At 48.4% G+C, this 19255-nt stretch overlaps 1 protein-coding gene across 1 annotated transcript in view; it reads right to left on the reverse strand.

Annotated features, from left to right (window-relative positions):
* The window catches only part of FAM174B (family with sequence similarity 174 member B), a 33578-nt gene that overhangs the window by 8022 nt on the left and 6301 nt on the right, over positions 1-19255 (reverse strand). The window contains exon 2 of the mRNA XM_042988129.1: positions 3182-3313. Within this exon, the coding sequence (XP_042844063.1) occupies positions 3182-3313 (132 nt within the window). The remainder of the gene's footprint in view (positions 1-3181; positions 3314-19255) is intronic.

The raw sequence follows: 19255 nt of genomic DNA on the forward strand, positions 1-19255 counted from the left end.
CGTGCTCTTTCTCTCAAAAATAAACATTAAAAAAAATGTATTACCTGTTACCTAACACCTACCAGGGGGTTCAATTTAATCATCTGCTTTTAGAAACAAAACCACTATGCCGAAGACATACCCGCCTTCCTACGTTTACTGCAGCATTATTTATGACAGCCGAGACATGGAAACAACCAAAGTGTCCATGGACAGATGAAAAGATAAAGAAAATGTAGTGGGTATATATATATATGTAATGGAATATTATTCAGCATAAAAAGGAAGGAAATCCTGCCATTTGCAACAACATGGATGGACCTTGAGGGCGTTATGCTAAGTGAAATATGCCAGACAGCGAAAGACGAATACAACATGATCTTCCTCATATGTGGAATCTCAAAAAAAACACCATACTCATAAGAAAAAGAGACCAGATTTGTAGTTAGCAGAGGTGGAGGGTTGGGGGTGGGGGACTCGGGTGAAAATGGTCAAAGGTGCAAGCATCCAGTTAAGAGATAATACATACCGGGGATGGCTGTGGCTAACACTGCCTTACGGTGTACCTGGAAATTGCTAACTAAGTACCAATGTCAATTCAGCACGTACGGTCAGCCTAGAAGAGGCACTTGCTCCATTGTCTGAAGTACTAAGATGAGCCGTGGAATTTTCTTAATCTGACAGTGGTTTCAATACTTCTTTTCATGATACCAGACACAATACCAATCCAGCAGTCTCTAAGCCACAAAATACTTGTGTCCATGTGCTCAGGAAAGGGCCCCTTTGGGGATGCCTGGGTGGCTCAGTGGTGAAGCATCCTACTCTTGGTTTCGGCTCAGGTCATAGATGTCACAGTTCATGGGTTCGAGCCCCACATTGGGCTCTGCGCTTAAGAATGCAGAGCCTGCTTGGGATTCTCTGTCTCTCCTTCTCTCTCTGCCCCTCCCCCGCTCACCCTCTCCTCCTCTCTCTCTCAAAATAAACATTTTTAAAAAATGTTAAAAAAAATAAAAGAAAGAAAGGGCCCCTTTTCCTACCTTACACTAAAGTCCAAGCCTAAAGATAGACTATCTGGACAGATTGATTGATGTATTTCTTTGTTAGGGTCTTTTCCTATTTAGTGAGATGCAAGGCTTCCACAGCTAGTTCAGTCATGAAGTATGGATGAGATTCTATTTAAGTGTCTCAGCATCAGAACAGTACGTTGAGCCCCGTAAGCCCACAAGGGCTCCCTACTGTATAATACTTCCAGGCCTGCAGGACACAGCAAACCCTCTTCATTGTAGCTAATAACGAGGACAGAGTTTTCTTCACGTTATGTTTTATTTCTGTGCATTGAACATGAGACCGATGAAATGGCTAAGCAATAAAACCAGTACGACCACGAACTTTCTTAAGTGTATATTATGTGATAGTATTGATGAATATCACTGATTGTTCCCATTCTACTCAAAGGGCTACTATTTACCTAACATGCAAATTATAGCGAATGGTTTTGCTCTGCTATCTACTATAATCCATGCTTTAATGTTTGTGTATTCTTAAAATGTAGGTGTGATTTTTTTTTAATGTTTATTTGGGGGGGTGGGAAATGTGAGCATGAGTGGGAGAGGGGCAGAAAGAAAGAGGGAGACAGGATCCGAAGCAGGATCCATGCTGACGGCAGACAGCCCGATGCAGGGGTCAAACTCACAAACCATGATATTGTGACCTGAGCCAAAGTCAGAGCCAAAGTTAAGAAACCGGTTGAGCCACCCAAGCACCCCCAAGAAAATAGCATTTTTTTAAGTTAAAAATACATACATATATTTGTAAAACACCTGGCAATATATGTAACATAAACTTATAAAACATTTATGGAGACATTTTTGAAAGTACTGAAAGACATTTTTTTTTAAATACCTAAGTAAATGGAAAGTCATCCCATATTCATGGATTGGAAGGATTCTCACAAAGGGGCTGATTTCCCCCTAAACTGATGCATGGAGTCAAAATCCCAAACATGCTTTTGTTGAACCTGACAACTGATTTATAAAGAAGGGCCAAGAACAGCCGTGCTGACAAAGAACAAGTCAGGAGAGGCTGTGGAAGACTGGCCTTCTCAGGAATGGAAACGCTGCATGTGCTGGTTAATCTGACGTGTCAACTTGACAAGAGTCACAAGGTGCCCTGACATTTGGTCAAACATTCTGAGTGTGTCTGTGAGGGTGTTTCTAGAGATTAACAATTTTATCAGTAGACCAAATGAAGTAGATTGCCTTGTCTGATGTGGGTGGGCCTCGTCCAATCAGTTGGAGGCCAGAATAGAACAAAAGGAGGGTAAGAGGGAATTCACTCTCCCCGCTGACTGTTTTCAAACTGGGCCACTGGTCTCCTCCCTCACTTGGAACAGGACTTACATCCCTGGCTCCCCTGGTTCTCAGACCTTCAGACTTGGACCTTTATAATAAATCTTTCTTTATGTAGATACATATCCTATTGGTTCTGTTTCTCTGGAGAGCTGTCCAGGGAAAACTCAGGATTGGGTCCAGCCTGGACCTGTAGTTCCCCTTTGTCGGCAATAACTGGAAACTTAAGCAAACAACTTCCTCTTCTCTGAGGCTTTGAGCCCTCATCTCTAATCTACACTCACCCCCGTCCTTACATTGAGAATCTCATACCTCCAAAGAGCACGCTCTAAAAGAATCCAAAATGCAAACTACAATCCTGAAGTCACAAAGTCATTCTGACTTTCCTACAGGCTCCCTTTCTCATCGGTAAATTCCAGCCAAGGAGTAACCCTCGCCCCACTCCACGCTCTCAGCCATCAGTTTTAGAGTGGCTGAAAGAGAAGTGTCCATTTGTGGGCAGTCTGTGGCACAGGCAGCTGCCAGAACCAGATCCCCGCAGGCAGTGCGCGAGCAGCTCGTTGTCTGATATTCAGTCCCCCTTTTCTTCACGCAAAGCTGATTCCTCCAGCGTTCGCATTTGGGAAAGTGGGAATAACCATTTCTCTGCCAGCTTTCTGGGTGCTGTGCATTCTAGGAAGGGATCAAAGCGGCTCCCCCCATAAGCAGAACGTCCCAAGGTCAAACACATAACCAAAGAACAAGGACACATGGACGCCACCCCTGGCCTTGCGCTGTTTTCCAAGGTGAACCGTCTCACCACGCCAACACCCGAGGGCCCAAGGAGGAAGCTGCTGCCCCCCCAACCCCCGTACCTGTATTTGATGTCAAATACTGTGGAGTCCTCATCCTCATCCTCCTCTTCGTTCAGCGGGGCCATTTCCACTCGCTCGGCTGGAGTAGTGATGATGTCATACTTGCGGGTCTTCTTCAACCTCTTTCCCGACCTGGAGGAAGGGAGGCACGTTCCTGAGAACTCTGTGATGCCCAGAGGTAAGTGGCGTTGCCCCCTCCCGCTTGCTCCGGGCAGCCCTGGCAGACGTCCCAGCTCCCTCCCTTTCGGCCATGGGAACTCTTACAGATTCCGGACCTCGCCAATCCTCTTGGTCCTCACCTGCAAAGTGGAGATGATCATGCCTGCCCTGAGCACTGAAAAGTCCAGTGAGCAAATAAATAGTACCCCAATGCAGTATTTTTAAAAGGGCAAAATTAATGCAAAGAAAATCTGCGATGAGCCAAAGATGAAAATGTTCAATGAAGACAGGATCCAGCCCTGGGTTTGCATGGGCGTGACACATCTGTCCCCTTGCCCCCTCCCCCGCCCCCCTCCCCCAAGCATAGATGTCACAGGTGGCACTGACAGGCCAACCAGGTGGGATCTGGGTCAAGGCTCAGGCACTCTCCACCTGTGTGATCTCAGGCAAGTCGGTTAATCTCCCTAAGCCTCAGTTTCCTCCTAAATAAACTAGGATACGGACAGTATTTGCCCCTCACAGGCAAGAGAGAATTAAATGAGATGGTGAATTCAAGGAGCCTACACACAGGAGGCTCTCAGCAAAAGTTACTGTTAGTAAAAATAATAAACAAACAGAAGTGCTATAGCCTCTCTCAGATGACAAGGACTTGTAAAAAAAAACAAGTCAATATCATTTCCAGCATGAGGATTTATGGGGACAGTGAGTTATAACACGAAGCTTTTACCTCTGGGATGGTAAAGGGTCACCGCGAGCCACCGGGAAAGTGCTAAGACACGTCCTTCGGTCTCTGGCGTTAGTCACTCTGCACGAAGGATGCTACATTTATCAGGGCAGGGCTGAAAGTTTATAATGCCACTGGGAATAATACTATTATCATGACTACTGATGCTCTTTGCATTTATTTCTCCACTATCTTGACTATTTTCCCAAATGCCTTGTATTCTACGGTGTCTCTCCGTTTTGACTACATTTGATACTGTCTATGAGAAGCCAGACAACCTCCTCCCTGCAAATAATCATAAATGGGGCACTGAAGAATCGTACACTCTGCACATTCCTCCTGCAGACTGTCAGCTCTTCCCAGGTGGTGACCACATCCAGGATACACGCAAGACCTCTTTGTCCCCCACATGCAGAAATTCTTTGGTCAGTTTGTAAAATGATGAAATAAGAAATTCACTTTAAGGTTTCTTTTTTGTATATGCTTTTTAAAGTTTATTTCTTTATTACTGAGAGAGACAGAGCACGAGCAGGGGAGGGGCAATAGAGAGAGAGGGAGACACAGAATCCGAAGCAGGCTCCAGGCCGTCAGCAGTCAACACAGAGCCCGACGCGAGGCTTGAACCCACGAACCATGACATCATGACCTGAGCCGAAGTCAGATGCTTAACTGACTGAACCCCCCAGGCGCCCCAACAGTCAGGTTTCTCATAGTTTCTTAGCAACAGCAAATTGTTCTTGTCTTACCTGGTATGATTTACCAAAAACATGAAACTGTCACTTACGTAGAAAAAGTAGATATTTACCTGTATGTGTACCTGTATCTTCGGCATAAAGCACCCTATACAACCTCTAGTACCTGCTCCTTGTGGTTTTTCAGGGAGAGACTTCGAGAGACAGGGGGAAACCAGCTATAAATTCTGATGACTGGAGCACCTGGGTGGCTCAGTCGGTTAAGCATCCGACTTTGGCTCAGGTCATGATCTCTCGGTTCATGAGTTTGAGACCCACATCGGGCTCACTGCTGTCAGCCTGTCAGCACAGAGCCCACTTCGAATCCTCTGTCCCCACCCCTCTCTGCCCCTCCCCCATTTGCCCTCTCTCAAAAAGATATGAAACATTAAAAATAAAAAGTCTGCTGATCACCACACCCTACCATAAAGCTATCTGCCCTACCTGGACAGACACACACACACACACAGAGGCATGGGTGTGATTGCTTGTATCTCAAACGTGAGATGAGGCATGGTACCAGTACCAAGCTTGGGGGGTAAGAGGGGCACAGCCAGTCGCCTCCCCAGTGGTCCTGGACAATGGCATTTTAGAAGGAGGCTTTATGCAGGAGCATAAACACTAACCTTGTAAACACCACTAGTCCTACATTCTCAACCCTCAACAGACTCTTCGTTTCTATCCACCTCCCCCCAAAGGAGCAAAGTAAGTCTCTGCCTTCTGCCCTAGCTGACTCATAATCCTTGACCAACTCCATCTCCGATACTGGACAGGGGAGATTAGAAACAGCTTCCAGACGCCACAAGCCACCCAAGACAAAGGCACAAGGAACCACCATCCCCAAGCCCTGAAGACGGGTCAACATCCCCATCTACGCAGACCCTCACACCACACCTTTGTCAGGAAAACAGCCCCACATCTCCACCCAGATGACTCACAGCTGTTCAGAGCTCTCTGCAAAGCCTGGCTTTGCAAAGGTTTTTGCCCAAAGAGACCGACAGCCTGATGGTTTCGGGCTGAGGAATCACAGTGCTGTTTGTAGCTCTTTTTCGGGTACAAGGAAGCCTAGAAAATGCGAAATCTGATCTGAAAACCTCGTGGTACACTCGGAACTTGAAACCTAATTTAGTCATTGGCCCTGGAGCAGGACTGACTGCTGACTCTGGAAGAAGGTTCTGGAGGCTCTGACTTTAGCTCTGCTTCATGGGAGTGGATCCCTATCACCCCTAAAATCACCTCCCTTCTTCCTGATGGTTTATAGAGTCTCATCATGAGAAAATTAACTTAGCTAGTTTAAAATAAGACCCTTGAACAGTTACGCAGGGGAGAAACTGGAAAACACCACCAGCTTCTAGAATGTCACGGCCTACTTGGTTTAATGCCACCCATTCCAACCATGTGACCTCAGAAAATAATTTTAAACCCCAAGATTACACCAAAGGTATAATGGTTAATTCTATATGTTAATTCTGTATGTCAACTGCCACAAGGCGTTCAAGCATTTCATCAAACATTACTTCTGGGTGTTTCTGTGAGGGTATTTCTGGATAAGATTAACATCTGAATTGACAGACTAAGTAACAGACTGCTCTCCTCATCCAATCAGCTGAAGGTCTGACCAAAACATAAAGACTGACCTCCCTGCCTGACTGCCTTTGAGGTGGGACATTGTTTTTTGTTTGTTTCTTCCCTATGTTGACAATTAAGCTGAAAAGCTAGCTTTTCTTGGGTTTCAGGCCTGCCATCCTTGGGATGGGAACTTACACCATTGCAAGCTCTTGGGTTTCTAGATTGCACGTTCTCCTCGCAAATCTTGGAATTTGTCAGCCTCCTTAATCTTGTAAGCCAATTACTTACAATATATATATACATACATATAATATATATATATTAAAATATATATATATACATATATATATAAATCTATTGACTGATTATATACAAGTGATTAATGTTTTAATAATATAATTCATGTGTTACATATTGATATATGTTCCATGGCTCTTAGAAAGATAGAAAGATAGATCAGTCGATCCATCCATCCATCGACCCTCTTGGTCCTGTTTCACTAGGAGGACCCTGACTAGGGACAAGAGGCCATTAACAAGGGCCCTCATGGATGCTTTAAATGCCAGTTCTGACGTAATGAGCTAAAGAAATTACATTTCAAATGATCAGCTCTCTGAGACACAGAAACATCACAAACAAGGAGCGATGTCACTGTTCCACAGCTGGACGTGTTAACAGGGAAACTGGGACCCAGTGAGAGGCTGAAGAGACCCAGACGCATGGACAGCGGCCTCCAGGGACAAGTGCCTTCGGTGGAGGGGGGCGGTCACGGTCAATGTACAAGCTACGCACGCATTCAGGTGGGGCGGGATGGGAGGCTCCCCACATATTTGTCACAAGAGGAAGCGAACCCCTCCTTTCCTAGCAGTGCCCAAGTCAGAAGCAGGGAAACGCGTGAACAGTCAGTGAGCATTTCCCGCAGATTCCAAGGGTCCTGGGGCTGGAGAACAGTGTCATCCTGCTTCAGGGAGGGAGAATGGGAGAAAACAGAAAACGGATAGTTCTCCAGCCCGAATAACTTCACCCAGTCCTGCTCTGTCTTCTCTGAGTGTGGACACTCTAACGTGTCTTTTCTAATTAATACCAGTCTACGACAGGTGAGCTCTTGCTGGGCTAAGTCATTTACACATACTGATCACATGTGATCACACGTCACAGCTCATCAAGCACTCTACAAGGTGCCTGCCTCACAACTGAGGAAAAGGGGGCTCAGAGAGGTTGATGTTCCCATGGCCAAGGCCAAAGGCTGCCCCAGAACAAAGCTCCCTGGCGGTCACCTTGAACCACCCGTGCCTGCCAAGAGGCAAGGTGCCAGCTGTCTCTAGATACTTCCTGCTCACTCTCTCAAATGCAAGCCCACTCCGCACCCCCACCAGACTCCACCCCCACTCCACGTTAACACCAAGAAACTCTCTGCCCTTCTAGAACCTGCCACTTAACAGAGCTCGCACATTCCTACTCCAAATTGATCTGCGCACACTTCTAATGAACTTGCTCTAAATCGTGGACCCTCAGGACATGAGTCGGTTCAAAGCAGGCCAGTTTCCATTTCCTCCCTCCTTTCGGCGTCTACATCTTCAGGGGCCTGGGTGAGTCCCCTTCCCACGTAGTCCCCGCGGTTGAGGGGGCCTGGTCACCTACCACACCCCCAGTTCCAGGAGTAGCTGTGGGACTGAAGCCCGAGCCAATCAGTGTGTTGCAATCCCCAGGCCACTGCAAGAGGGGCGGGACTGGGGACCAATCAGAGCCAATGGCCTTTTGCTAGGAAGGCTGGACTGGGGGCAGTAAATGCTCCATCCACTGGTCTTGAGACCCAAATGAAGCAAGCCATCTTGCCACCTTCTGGAAATGGAAAGTAAAGGGGTGCCTGAGCAGCTCAGTTGGTTAAGTGTCAGAGTTTGGCTCAGGTCATGACCTCACAATTCAGGGGTCAAGCCCCACATCAGGATCTGTACTTAGAGTATGGAGCCTGCTTGGGATTCTCTCTCTCTCTCTCTCTCTCTCTCTCTCTCTCTCTCTCTTTCTCTCTCTCTCTGCCCCTCCCCCATTCATGCTTTTATTCTGTCTCTCTCTCAAAATAAACAAATAAACTTGAAAAAAAAGAAATGGAAAATAAAGCTCATATGGCAGAAGGCAGATTGGGAGGGAGAGAGATCAAGTTCCAAATCTACTATAAAGCCAGCCCTCCTTGGGGCGCCTGGGTGGGTCAGTTGGTTGAGCGTCTAACTTCAGCTCAAGTAACAATCTCACCATTCATGAGTTCGAGCCCCATGTCGGACTCTGTGCTGACAGCTCAGAGCCTGGTGCTTGCTTCGGATTCTGTGTCTCCCTCTCTCTCTGGCCCTCCCCCACTTGCACTCTCTCTCTCTCTCTGTCTCTCTCTCAATCTCTCTCTCAAAAATACACATTAAAAAAAATTAAAAATAAATGAATAAATAAATAAAATAAAGCCAGCCCTCCTTGACAGCTACCAAAGCCAGCCTGGGCTGAGGTTTCTGTCACACACCACATGGAGAATCCAGTCACAGGATCCTGATGGAACGAACGCAGGCACAGCATGAAGTGAAACCATCGCTGTAACAATATAAACCATCTTGGGATTTTCCTACCTGCTAACGGTAAAACTTCCACATGTACATACAATTTTATTTCGTCTAACCCTTCAAAACCCCAGGACTCATCCCTGCTCTAGAAAGAAAGAACCCATACATACAAAGTGCCTCAGTGACAACATCCTAAACATTTCTGCTTAGAGCCACCGGGGAACAGGTTTTCCAAGAACACAAACATCCTGGTGACTCCTTCCCACAGGGATGTTTATAAGCACACTGGCCTGCGAAAAAGGCCAAGGCCACATGGCCACAAAGACTCTGAAGTCCCCTGAGTCTCTCCAAGGGACAGTGCGTCAGCTTGTGGGCACAGCCCTCATCTCGGTCACCAACCTGAGGAAGAAAGTTCTAGACACCTGGTTCTAGAGCCCAGGTGCAGAGTCAGATCTGAGTTCATAACCCAGCAATTCTATACACAGGCCTGTTTCCACAGTCATACACGGGGGCGGGGGGGAGGGGGGCGGACAGGCAGGGGAGGAGCCTGCCAAAACTGTCAGGCATACAGCTTCCAGCTAAAGAAGATTCGAGAATCAAAGAAGGGAAAAGATATAGCTGGCCTGTGCTCTACAGCATGGCCCCGGTGACACCATTTCTCTTCAGTGAATAAGGTCCCTTTATTTTTTTATTTATCCATTTTTTGAAAGAGAAAGAGAGAGAGAGACAGAGTGCTTGGAGGAGGGGCAGAGAGAGGGGGGCAGAGAAAATCCCAAGCAGGCTCCGTGCTGTCAGTGCAGAGCCCAACCCGAGGCTTGGAACCATGAGATCATGACCTGAGCCGAAATCAGGAGGTCGACACTTCACTGACTAAGCCACCCAGGCACCCGTGGAACAAGGTCCCTTTGAACCAGATGGCCTCAACGAAGAGATGGCAAGCGGTGGCTTTAAGTAAATGTTCACATTGTGTTTCACAGAAAGAGGCAAGACCAGAGAAGTTCTAAGAGACAAAGGATCCTTCCACAGGAGCCAAAACACACATTTTTAACAAGGCAGAGGAGAAGTTCAAGATTCTTTTACTCTGAAATGTGATCCTAAAGCCAGGGGATTTGTTTACGCAGAGGCCCTGTCAGCAGCTGCCCAGAAGCGGGTTTCCCAGTGAGGGGGGGCTGTTCCGCTTATGCAAACACAAAGGCCGGGGAGCAGAGCATCGGGGCTCAGCGGGCCAACGTGGAGGGGGGCCTTCCGTCCCTGCCCTTCCCCGCGAGGAGGAACAAAACTAAACCAACCCTTAAGGGTTAGTTTGTTATGAGAAATCCAGCTGGGGGTGCAGCAGTCAGACCCATAGACTGCACATCCAGAGATGGGGTTTGGACCTCGGCTCCCCAATTCCTCTGTTATGTACTCACTCCGCTGAATCTTTAAAAAAAAAATTTAAACTTTAATGTTTATTTATTTTTGGGAGACAGAGTGAAACAGAGTGCAAGCAGGAGAGGGGCAGAGAGAGAGGGAGACACAGAATCCGCAGCAGGCTCCAGGCTCTGGGCTGTCAGCACAGAGCCTGACGCGGGGCTCGAACTCATGAACGGAGAGATCATGACCTGAGCCGAAGTCAGATGCTTAACTGACTGAGCCACACAGGCGCCCCTGAATCTTAATCTCATGTCCATTGGTACCGCTGGCCAGGTTCAGTTGGGGTTCTGGTGATGGAGCCTCATGGTGCCTCCCGCCTCACCCACTCCATGGGCCACAGCACGCCCGTTTCCCCCACGAGGCCTTCCCAGGACTCCCCACAGAGGTCAGGTTTCCTGCTGCCTCAGATTTCTGTGATCTCCACTCGCAGACACTGTCCCCGCTGTGGGGCACCATCTGCATGTGACTCCGAACCACGAGTGGCCCTCTTGCATCACTGTTCCGCTGGGGTGACAGTAACAGCAGCCACCACAACGGGGCAACACTCAGCGCCAGGCATCACCCGCGTACTCCTAGTGGAGCCTCCGGCCATCGTGGAGTCAAGGAAACAAAAGCCAGGAGGCACTGAGCGACCTGCCCCGCGAGTGGGGCTCAAGGCTACGTCTACCACATTCCAGAACCCAAGCTCTTCACACTCCAACAGAGAGCAGGAGACGCACCGGGGTCACCGGGGATCCCCACACTGTCAGACAGCAAGAATCCAATTGCAAATTCTTGTGGTCGCCCCCTGCCTCCTCCACCACCGAAAAACAACCGACGGAGGACCGTGCCAGCAAAGGGAGGGCGCGCCGTGCTTCCGACTACAAAGCGTCCACGCCAATGTCACGCCTCTCATATTAATCTACAAGTTTAACGAAATCCAATAAAATACGGACAGATTTTTGTTGGGGGATCTAGACGAGTTAGTCCCAAAGCTCAGAGAAGGGGGGAAAAAATGGATAACAAGAATAGCTAGGAAAATTCTGGAAAAGAGGAGTTTGAAGGGAAACTGATCCTAAATAGGGTTTACCTAAGCCTGGGGGTTGGGAGGGAGATGGGGGTTCTGCTAATGGGCTCAGAGTTTCTTTCTGGGGTGATGAAAATCTTCTAAATTGATTGAGGTAACGGTGCGCAAGTCTGTGCATGCACTAAAAACCACGAATTGGACACTTTAAATGGGTGAATTGTGGGATATGAGAATTATCTTATAAAGCTGTTACTAACAACAGGGAAAGACAGGGGCGCCTGGGTGGCTCAGTAGGTTAAGAGTCTGACTTCAGCTCAGGTTATAATCTTGCGGTTCATGTGTTCAAGCCCCACGTCTGGCTCTGTGCTGACAGCTTGGGGCCTGGAGCCTGCTTCAGATTCTGTGTCTCCCTCTCTCTCTGCCCCTCCCTGGTTCGCACACTCTCTGTCTCTCTCAAAAATAAACAAACATTAAAAAAAGTTTTTTTTAACATAAATCCGGGGTGCCTGGGTGGGTCAGTCAGTTAAGCATCTGACTGCTGATTTCAGCTCAGGTCTTGATCTCACAGATTGTGGGTTTGAGCCCCACATCAGGCTCTGAGCTGACAGCACGGAGCCCGCTTGGGATTCTCTCTCTCCCTCTCTCTCTCTGTCCCTCCCCCACCGCACACACACACCCTCTCTCTCTCAAAAAATAAATAAACATTTTTAAAAAATAGGGAAAGAGGGGCGCCTGGGTGGCGCAGTCGGTTAAGCGTCCGACTTCAGCCAGGTCATGATCTCGCGCGGTCCGTGAGTTCGAGCCCCGCGTCAGGCTCTGGGCTGATGGCTCGGAGCCTGGAGCCTGTTTCCGATTCTGTGTCTCCCTCTCTCTTTGCCCCTCCCCCGTTCATGCTCTGTCTCTCTCTGTCCCAAAAATAAAAATAAAAAATAAAAAAAAAAAAAAGTTGAAAAAAAAAAATAGGGAAAGATATGTATTTATTTATATGTGTCTGTACATACGTTACACTCATTTCTCTACTTTTAAAACCTCTCGGGAAAGAGACACAGGAAATTGATGGCAAGCAGAGAAGAAAGTGTGGTGGCTGAGGGGACAAGAGGTAAGAAGGACATTCACAATATATTCTTTGGCTCCTCAGGAATTTTGAACCATGTGAACATACGATCTATTTTTAAAAGAAACAAACGAGGAAGTAAAATTCAAAGTCAGTAATTAAAAAAATACTTTAAATGCATCAGGCCTGCTCTCCCCTTGGAGCTGGCCCAGGGGCCCCTCTGCTCCGCCCAGAGGCCTCATGTCGCCTCCCCTCATCTGGGGACTTTAGGAGCCAAACCCAGCAACCGAACCTTTCCTCCACCCTGGCTGATTTCATTTTTAAGCCCATTAAAGTAGGTCTGTAGCTCGAGGACCAGCTTGCTGCAGAAACCACACTACTTGTCACAAAGAGCATGTCACCTCTGACATTGAGAAAAATTAACAGGGGCCCCTGGGTGGCTCAGCTGTTGAGCATCCGACTTTGGCTCAGGTCATGATCTCACGGTTCATGGTTTCAAGTCCCACGTGGAGTGAGCACGAGCCCTGCCTCAGGTGAGCTCAAGCCCACTTTGGGTGAACTCCACTTCTCTCTCCCTCTCTCCCTCCCTCCCTCCCTCTCTCTCTACTCCCCCTCCCCGGCCATCGTAGGATTCTCTCTCTCTCTCTCCACCCTCGCCCACCTGCACCCTCTCTCCCTCAATAAAAATAAAATATTTAAAAACAAAAAAAATTAATAAAGAAAATAAGAACGAAATGGGGTGGGGGACACAGAACCAAGAAGCTGCTGGGAGCTGGCTGAGATGCCACACAGCCTTAATGCCTGGTGGGGCTTCTGCTCTGGGGTCAGGGGCGTTTCCCATTTTTCCCTCTGACCTTGACCCTGCACCTCCAACCTCAGAGCGTAAGACATAACTACTGAGGCTTCCCTAGAAAATTAAGTAAACTCGGGGTGCCTAGGTGGCTCAGTCAGTTGAGCGTCTGACTCTTGATTTCGGTTCAGGTCATGATTCCAGGGTCATGGGATCAAGTTCTGCATCAGGAAGATTCTCTCTGCCCCTCTCCCCTTCTTTCTCTCTCAAATAAATAAATATATATATATATATATATTTTTTTTTTTTTAATTAAAAAAAAAGAAAACTAAGGGTGCCTGGGTGGCTCAGGTGATTAAGCCTCCAACTTTGGCTCAGGTCTTGATCTTGCAGTTCACGAGTTCAAGCCCCACGTCCGGGTCTGTGCTGACAGCTCAGAGCCTGGAACCTGCTTCGGATTCTGTGTCTCCCTCTGTCTCTGCCCCTCCCCCGCTCGCGCACGTACATGTGCTCTCTCTCTCTCAAAAATAAATAAAAACATTTTTAAAAAATTTAAAAAAAAAGAAAACTAAGTAAATCTGAAGAAAGAACCCAATTCCAAAACCCACCTTCAAGCTTCCCTGCAGGAAGGAACAACAGTGCTGTCCCTAGAGAATAGGTCTAGGATTAGTCCCCAGCTCAGGAGGCAAGGCCAGCGCCACTGCTCACCAAGGCCGGTGGCCAGGATACAATTCCTAAGTACAACCCTCCTTCCTCGGGCCCGGCCCCTGCACCCCACCCAAAACCTTCCTTTTAAGCAGTTGAAACAAGCCACTGAAGGAGGTAAACACGCTAAGCTCCAACAGGAACCTCATCGTGCTAAGCTCTGGGTGGGCACCTGGGGACTGATGGTCAGGTCCATGAGACAAAGCTTCTCCTCCGGCACAGTGTGAGCTTCAAGGTCTCCAGCGGCCCAGCTCTACCATGGCTCCAGTCAGGCCCTCCTGAACACTGGTGTTCGAGAGCCTTCCAGATGCACCCAGAAGCAAGCACCTCCACGCCTTTCTCTGTCCTTGGGCTGCACCCTCCCCACCATGCCAGGGCTCCTCGGCTCCGGCCCCCGGCTCCCGGTCAAGTGCAGTGACTCAAAGCACCGCGTCAAAAACGCAAATGCCACAGAGCCCCGCAGGCACAGGAAACCAGTGAAGCAGGCCTGGTGCGACACGAACATCGGAACGAACGGGATGACAAACGGCGACCGACGCTCTCTGACTCAGAGACGCAAGGTGTTCACAGCCCCGGCCGAGAGCGATGGCTGCGACCCAGCGCCTACCCGCGACTGCCACCTGGAACAGAGGCTCTATGTTTCCAGGGATTCTCGTCTGTCGAGAAAAGCAGACCTCGATTCTCACATGAAGACTTCCAATTTGTAAGTGTCCTCAACCATCTCAGTTGTCAAAAACACCGCGCAGATCAAAACGAAACAAAACAAAACAAAAAACGTATCTGCGGACCATCAGTTTGCAACCTCTAGTTCCTGGCCATGGTCATGGATGCCAAGCAGGAGTGATACTCAACAACTCAACGAAAAAATCATGAGCCCAGAAAGATGGAATGACTCGCATGTTCAACCAAGGCCTTCCTCATAGCTGCTCCCCAGCAGTTCAGTTGTTATTCACACAACCTAGCTGCCTCCCTCCCTCCCTCTTGGGCACCATCCCCTGGGGTTCACGGAAGTGGTGTCATTTCTGACGGAGCCCAATGCCTACATCCGGCACACAATGCGCGTTGTGCCCTGGGGGTGCGTACAGTTCATATAAACACGGATCATACAAAACGGGCCACAGGACCCCAAAGAGCTTGATCACAAGCCTTAGGGCTTTTCTTCGTAACACCACAGCTTCTGGCCTCCGTCTGCTCTCCACACTTGTTTGTCTGTCGCTCCCTGGGGACTGTCTCCAACTTTCATTCTTCCAAGACAAAAAATAAGCACACCCCAGGCTTTAACCAGTTGGGGGAGTCACGTGTGGTATGGCAACAGCCGACGCACCAAGCAAGACCTGTTCCTCCAGCTGCCAGGTGTGTTTGCAAAGGGTTGGGTCCGCCTTGTTTTTTTTAATTTTTTTTTAACGTTTATTTATTTTTGAGAGACAGAAAGAGACAGAGAACGAGCAGGGGAGGAACAGAGAGAGCGGGAGACACAGAATCCGAAGCAGGCTCCAGGCTCTGAGCTGTCAGCACAGAGCCCAATGCGGGGCTCGAACCCATGAGCCGTGAGATCATGACCTGAGCCGAAGTCAGTTGCTTAGCCGACTGAGCCACCCAGGTGCCCCTAGGTCCGCCTTGTTTTTATACGAGGTACCAGGTGAGGGAGGCGAGGCATAAACGCGACGCAGGCAGCCTCCAGGGGCGGCTCCATGGGTTTCAAGGGCAGTGGCGAGATGACGGAGAGGGACTCTTTTGATGGACCCAGCGGACCCAACTACAGCCTGGAAACTCTGAAGTCACTGTGCTTTGGGACACATGTCATGAGTGACCCTTTCAGCACCCGCTTGTCCCTGCCACGTGGTAGGGGAGGCGTGGGAACGTCACTCCTTGCCACCCGCACCTCACTTCAGGGGCAGTCACTTCTCACAGAAGCTCAGCCCAGATGTCCAGGTGTGTGGGATGGAATTTCTGTGAGCAAGTGTCACCTATACAGCACTTTCTTCTTTTTTTTTTTTCAAGTTTATTTATTTGAGAGAAAGAGTGTGTGTGTGTGTGTGTGTGTGCAAGTAGGGTAGGGGCAGAGAGAGAGGGAAAGAGAGTTCCAAGCAGGCTCCACACTGACACAGTGCAAAGCCCGACACAGGGTTCAAACCCACAAACCGTGAGACCATGACCTGAGCCGGAAATCAAGAGTCAAATGCTTAACCGACTGAGCCACCCAGGTGCCCCTGCATCATCTGCTTTCTCCCCTTCTCCCCTGCCTGACCCCGCCGTGACCCCTTTCTCCAGGTCCTTCAGGGCCTCCTGACACTCTCCTCCCCCTCTTCCTCTTCATAGGCTCAGACCTCCAGCCCTCCCTACTGGTCCTTCCAGCCCCTTCCACAGGTCTCCACAACCATCCTGAGTCCCCACTGTAGCCACATCGCTATTCACTCAGTCACTCAGCAAATACTTACTAAGCACCTAGCATGGGTCAGCATTAAAGCAGCACTTTATTTCACTCCATACGATTCTCCCACCCACTACAATTCCCCAAATCCTCCAGCTAGAATTGGTGTCTTCCAAAATCCGGCTTCGAGAAGGGAAGGGCAGAGAACCCTGGCTCGGAAGTCAGATCCCAGCCCTTCACCAGCGGCATGGCCGTGAGCAAGACTACATCACTCTGTGCCTTGATTTACTCATCTGGAAACTGGGCGCTCCGGCCGCACACCGATCGGAGAAATGAGGAAACACAGAAAACGTTTAGCACAGAGCCTGGCACACAGTGAGGGCTTCATGGATATTAGTTGCTACTATTATTGTCATCATCATGATTTCCAAGTGATCGTTTTCTCACACCCCCCCCCCCCAAGGCAAAATCCTCTTCCTCCCCACTTGCCTTCCCAGACCGTTCGGTCTGGGGCCAAAGCCCCTGGGGCCAACCTTCTGCAGTGTATGCTTTTGCTTGTGAGTGTGGCTTTTGTTATATCATTCCTCCGTTGAACTGCATTCTTTCTTCTCTACCCAGTAGAATCCTCCAGGGGCATCAGCCTATCTCCTGGATTGCACTAGAAGCTCCTTGGACAGCACAGTCCCCCCTATGCTGACAGTGGGCCTCGTAAATACACTGGGAAGAAGAATGCTCCATCCATTCAACCATGGTTTCTCCTGGGTCCTTGGCCGAATATGCTGAGACACAGCGGGACCAGACCAAAACCCAGCCCACCACAGATTGGAGCCCCAGAAAGGACCAAGCTGAGCATCAGAACTCCTTGCACTTAAGTTCTGTTCTTCCTACAGACTCACTGGATGACCTCAATAAACCCTCCCCTCTTGTGGCCCTCAGTTTTCTCATCCATATGAAGGGAGGGAGGTCAAGGGAGCTCTCTGTTGCCACAGCCTCTCCCCTGCGCCACACCTGGCAATAAACGTGGATTTCCTGTCCCCTGCACCCTGAGGAAAATAAAGTCTGGGCTCCTGGCAGATCACCCTTAGATTAAGTATGGATTTTTTTAAGTGAAACCATGACAACATGATTCCAAATGCATGGTTGCAGAAATTACCTCTGCAAATAGCACCAAAGCATCAGCCATAAAACTAAAATACCAGCTCAACCCCTCAAGCGTCCTCTGCTTAAAGCGAGGAGGGTGCTACACAGACATTAACACTGGAGACCCCACCCCTGGACGTGCCTCAGGTGTCAGGAGGGACCTGAGTTTGCAAAGCCCACCCCCCCAACCAATGCATACGTGCGCATGAAAGTTTATAGGTAAAGTTATACAAGGCAAAGGGCTCAGGGTTAAATTAAAGAGGGATTTTTCTCCCTTTCGGATTCGAGAGAAGAAATCATTGGCAGGTGCCCAGTCCTCACAGACACATTGGATAAGCAGCCATGAGACACTTCCTCCACTCAGGGTCTTGTGTGTCCAGGGAGGCTCACGCACGTTAGAGTCACCAATTACATCCGAAAGAGGCTCTCAGAGGCAGATGCACCTGCCTGATGACTTTGGCCATATGGCTGTGTCCTCATTGACAGGCAGAAGCAGGACCAAAAGTTTGGATATAAATTACATCTGTTTTCAGAATCGGATTTTTAAATACAAGAGGATACTTTGCTATTGAAAGGGGAGCCAGGGACTTGGTCGACTTGATGTCATTCTAAATATCCCCACAGGCCTTGGAGGCGTGTACTCCAGTGAATGCCCAGAAAGGCCCAGTAAACCGCTCACGTGAGGTGACCAACAGCCTCCCAGCCCAGACTGTCAGGGAACCTCAGCACTACCGAAGTCTCAGGCTATCCTTTGTTAAGGGGCTGTCCTGTGCTATAGGAGGATTCTGGGACATCCTTGGACTCGAAATACCACAGGACACTAGCATCCCTCTCCCCAAGTCATGACAATCAAAAATATCTCCAGGGGCACCTGGGTGGCTCAGATGGTTAAGTGCCAGACTTCAGCTCAGCTCATGATCTCACGGTTCATGGGTTCAAGCCCTGCATCAGGCTCTGTGCTGACAGCTCAGAGCCTGGAGCCTGCTTCAGATTCTGTGTCTCCCTCTCTCTCTGCTCCTCCCCCGCTCACACTATCTGTGTGTGTGTGTGTGTGTGTGTGTGTGTCTCTCTCTCAAAAATAAACATTTAAAAAAATTTAATCTGAATTTTTGCTGTATTATTTAACACTCTTTCTTCACTGTGGTATATAAAATTAAACGGGAGAAGGGGGGAGCGGGGGATTGGATGAAAATGGCCCAAGGATGCAAACTTCCAGTTAGAAGACAAGTTCTGGAAGGTATAATGTTAACCTGATGATGACCGTGGCTTACACTGTGGTACAGTGCATCTGAGAATGGCTAAGCAAGCAGATCCCAAAAGTTCTCGTCATAAAGAAGAAAACAAAAACCTTTTTTTTCTTTTTTTTTTGGTTTGGTATCTGTGTGAGGTGATAGATAGTAAGTAAACTTATTGTGCTAATCATTTCACGATATACGTAATCCAAACCATTCGGCTGTATACCCTCAGCTTACAGTGCTGTATGTCGATTTTATCACAATGAAACTGAAAAGGAAACAGAAAATCCAGTAAAAAATTAAGATTAAGTTAGGATAAATATGTTTCACTTCTATAGCTTTTCCCCCCAATTCAAAAACTTTGGTCAAACAATCAAAAATTACCTGATGCAAAACAAACTGCATGATCTCTCTCAAAGTCATAAAAAGGGGCTTAACTTTCTAACCATGCTCTGCCTACAGCCCCAGTTTATTAAAAGAATATTCCTACGCTAACGAGCAATAACTAAAAACATGTCAGAACGGTTAAGTTTCCCCAAATCCCAAAAGTATGAAGCTGTTATGTTTTCTCTTAAATAACATTTGTTCTTATTATAAATGTAAATACACAGACGATGGGAAATTTGGGGAATCT

This window comes from Panthera tigris, chromosome B3 (assembly GCF_018350195.1).
Source record: "Panthera tigris isolate Pti1 chromosome B3, P.tigris_Pti1_mat1.1, whole genome shotgun sequence".
NCBI classification, from domain to species: domain Eukaryota; kingdom Metazoa; phylum Chordata; class Mammalia; order Carnivora; family Felidae; genus Panthera; species Panthera tigris.